The sequence below is a fragment of the Haplochromis burtoni genome, unplaced genomic scaffold, assembly GCF_018398535.1.
Source record: "Haplochromis burtoni strain Fernald_Lab_line unplaced genomic scaffold, NCSU_Asbu1 Contig_52, whole genome shotgun sequence".
In the NCBI taxonomy this organism is placed as follows: Eukaryota; Metazoa; Chordata; class Actinopteri; order Cichliformes; family Cichlidae; genus Haplochromis; species Haplochromis burtoni.
In genome coordinates this window covers 2,325,510-2,329,578 of record NW_024582413.1, presented here as the reverse complement: position 1 = coordinate 2,329,578, position 4,069 = coordinate 2,325,510, and the positions used below count along the sequence as shown (strand labels likewise).

Below are 4,069 nucleotides of genomic sequence, written 5' to 3'. Positions count from 1 at the left end.
CATCATCAGATGAAGCAGAGTTGGTCGCTCCTTGGTGCTACAACATAAAAGAGAAAGAGATATAAGCAGGTATATTATACGAAAAACCCTGCTGTTACGCTCACATTTAAGCTCCTCTTCACCTACACATACAGTCTCCAAAATAATTCAGTGTATCAAGCAGTAATTAAATAATTGATTAAAAGTTGATCCAAAATCTGTGCACTGTGCAGCCCCACACACAGGGTGATCTGCACTAACTCACTAACACTACATTAACATCATTTTAACGAGATTAACGCCAACAGCACTACTAAAACTTTATAATATTGTAACAGAGAAGTTACCAATGTTTGCTTAGGATGTATCCTAAATGGCTGAGGTTCAAGAGGTGAAGTCTAGTAGGAACTTAGTGGTTACAGCTGCCTGTGTTAGTATCCTCGAAGTACCCGTGCGCCTAATAATTCACAACTTCAAACTTAAACCAAATTTTGGTCAAATTTGGTTCCTGAATTAATTATCCTTCATCAAGCTGTTTTTGGAGGAGCGTCTTCAAAGATAGTTGCAGATTTCGGACAGAATCTGCAGATTATAGTACAAATAAAATGTTCACGTTTCTCCAACGTTGTCTTCCCAACAGTTTCACTGGATGGCCAGGAAGCGTTCAGCGATGTCTTCTCCGGCGCTGATAATTGGCGTCTGTCTTGTGTCAGTGAGTAAAAGACGGATTTAATGCGACATGACCGTTCAAACAGCAGTCGCTTTCTAAAACATCAGATATGTATCGGATTCAGACCACATACGAAAGTGACCCAGATCGGATTTGAAAATATCGGATTTGTGCCGTTCACACTGTCATACCATGATCGGATATGGGTCGCATAGGGTCAAAAAAGTCGGATTTGATGCGCTTTCGTCTGCAGTGTGAACGCATTCTAAGTTGGGCGTCTTGATTGCGTTTGTGGTGTGGGTTCCTTCTTTAAATTCATTATTTGGATGGTTTGCTTTAGTTTTAACTAAGTAATTATTGCACTTCTTACTGCATGTGCATATTTACCATTTCATGGTCCGGATCTCCTCCTCTGCTCTCAGCTATTCCAGCTGACAGATGACTGGCCTGCAAGTCAGAAAAGGATGGCTGATGAACATCTTGATGTCATCATTTTGATATCCTTAAAATCATTTTCACTTATTGTTACTTCACATACAATAGGGTCTTCTTCATCTTCATCAGATGAGTAGGAATCTGTGTTTCCATCACTGCAGATGATGTTATCGCTCTAAAGATTTAACAGGAAAACAGAATGAGGACCTGCACTTGAAACCATGCTATCTGCTATTTTTGGTTCCTCCCTAAAAGGACTAGAGAGGTCAATTTGAATGTAAATGTGGCCAAATTTAGATTAGGCATGTTAATAATATTGAGATGGTATTTTTCAGTTTTCTATGTCGACTAATCGTCTCTGGATTTTAAAAGGTAAACAGAATGAGGGGTTCTTGTCTTTCCAAACAATGCTCAAACTGAAGATGCTTTACCATTTTATGGGCTGAACTTCCTCCTCTGATATCTGATGGTCCAGCCTAGGAGACAGGAAGTGATGAGCTACAAACATCTTCATGCGATAATTTATTTTATATCATTTATAAATATATATATACAGTAGCTAACACACCATATTCTCTTCATCTGCTGCTTGAGTACGAGATGAGTCGGAATGTATGATCTTTCCATCCTTGTGGGTAGTGCTAAAGTCTCTCTGGATTTAAAGAGAAATATATAGAATGATAGGTTTTATTAGATTACTTTAAAAATCAGATATTTTAAACAATCGTTTAAACAATTTTAACAAATACATAAGCACTAACGTCTTGTTCTGTAGTCTCGTCATTAGATGAAACAGCAGTAGCCTTTCGCTGCTATAGAGAAAGAGACAGAATATAGATGTGAGCCAGAAGAAAAAGACCCAAGCATCCTCACAGTCAAGCACACTTTTACACGACATATGCCGAGAGATACATGACTCCAAAATAAATAACTAAAACCTCAGTCAAGCACTAAAATTAATACCATTATATTATAAACTTTAAAGAAGTTCATTTAAATTTAAAGCTTACATGTAAGCCCTCATTATTTTAAATCAGAAGTCACTGTAAATGTTACATTTACTGTCTAGTATAAAGACAGCATAAACAGTATACTGTCAGTAGAGTTAGATGTCTCAAGACCGGTCTTGGTCTTGAGACCACTTTTACGTGGTCATGGTCTTGTCTTGGTCTCGGTCCCGTCTTGGCCTTGCTGTCTCGGTCTTGCTGTCTCAGATCGACATAGTGGTCGGGAGATTTGGAGTCAACAGTATCCATGACACACAACGTAGCGTTCGATAATGTGTCATGTGCAAAAGCATCAGCTCTAAGAGCAGTGCTTAGAGAGTGCTTTGTAGTGAATCAGAAGAGTCGACTCCCCTTGAGTGAGACCCGCTCCTCAGCTCTCACACAGTGGCTCAGCTACGCTCTGTGAAGGTTCTCAGTCATCCAGGTCATTGTAGTCAAAGGAGCTTACAAAGAAAAGTCCAGTCTCGTCTCGACTTTCTCTTGGTCTTTACTCGGTCTGTCTTGGTCTCGATACCCTCTGGTCTTGGTATTGTCTCGGTCTTGATTTAGGCGGTCTTGACTACAAGTCTAACTGTCAGTGTAGACGATGGAGATCAGCCTGGACAACTCATAAAACATCTGCTCACATCTGGTTGAATTAAGTGGTTGAATTCAGATTACAAAGAGCAGTAAAACCACAGATCACCAGTACAGTTGTTGTGAATAGAAAACTAACAATGGAGAGCATGGGGTTCCATGGAGATGAACCAAGTGGCAATCTGCAGGGCTAAAAATCAAAACCAAACACAGAAGTGCCAAAAACTGCAGTTCCTCAAGTGGTCACTTGAAACTGGCTTCAAAAATGTGTTAAAACCCACAGAGTGTCATCTTAAAATGTCTAACTTTAGAAGTAAACATGTGGTCTGGCACTGAAAAAACAACATTTCTGTACCCAAAATACCAATAATGAGGCTACAAAGTTAGCCACATAACCATGGCGATATCGTGTGTGGGTAACTCCATCCTTCATAAATAATCTATATGTATTGCTCAGTTTCTAAGCCAACCATAAGTGGCCATTTAAGGTATTGCAGTTTTCTGGAAAGGCTTTATTTTTCTTATGCAGTGTGTGCATATATAAAAAGTTGAAATTTAAAATTTGGCTGGAGATTTTCGTTCCACTCCTAGTAGTATTAGTCTGAAAGGCAGACCAGTTGGACTGCACAAAGAGACCAGTGTGAGTGAGACTGGAGCCAAATTTAGATCAGATGTGTTTTTCTATTCTTAGTTTTCCCCAGACATGATGGAGAGCCTTCGCACATTTCGTCTTTCTATTTTTCCTTCTAAAGTTCATCAACTCTTGAATTAATAAAATTTACCTTTTTGTGATGCAAATCTTCTCCTCTGTCTTTTGGCTCACTAGAGTCGTTACCAACCTAAGAGACAGGAAAAGATGCATCAAGTCATATGGTAAACATTAATCTGCGGCTACACCTCAGAGATCAAACTGTCATGGATTTCAGTAGAGTGATTAACATTTCTTTAAGTGAACCCATTACCAAAATAATTTTATACAAATAAAAATTAAATTCTGGATTTTTGGGGAGTGGAAAAGCAACATGCTCTTATTGGTGTGGACTGGAATAGGTAGGTGGGGCAAGTATTCACTGGTGGGATGTCACCCATGTTATATCCTGTTCATCTCATTACTTCTTTGAGTGCATTTCACAAGAGTTACTCAAACAATATTGTGCAAATCTTTGGGGTAAATTGCAGGAAATGAATTGCCAAAATTAAATAATTAAAAATTTGTAGCAAATTTCATTTGCTACATTTCAAGAAATAAACTGAAATGACATTCAGATTAGTATATTATATATTCACAATCTCTAAAAAGACATTTTAGCGGTTAGAAAATGTAAATATGACAAATGACAAATTGCTTTTATTAATGGAGAATGTTTAGTAATGCAAGGTGTGTGTGTGTGTGTGTGTGTGT

The 4,069-nt window shown here is 38.3% G+C and overlaps 1 protein-coding gene across 1 annotated transcript in view; it reads right to left on the bottom strand.

The window, feature by feature from the left end:
- Positions 1 to 4,069, bottom strand: part of LOC102312488 — a gene marked incomplete at its 3' end in the record, with an annotated part of 37,163 nt that overhangs the window by 31,611 nt on the left and 1,483 nt on the right. The window contains 6 exon segments of the mRNA XM_005921917.3: positions 1,037 to 1,096; positions 1,188 to 1,259; positions 1,516 to 1,560; positions 1,653 to 1,736; positions 1,846 to 1,896; positions 3,450 to 3,506. Coding sequence (XP_005921979.2) covers positions 1,037 to 1,096; positions 1,188 to 1,259; positions 1,516 to 1,560; positions 1,653 to 1,736; positions 1,846 to 1,896; positions 3,450 to 3,506 — 369 coding nt within the window.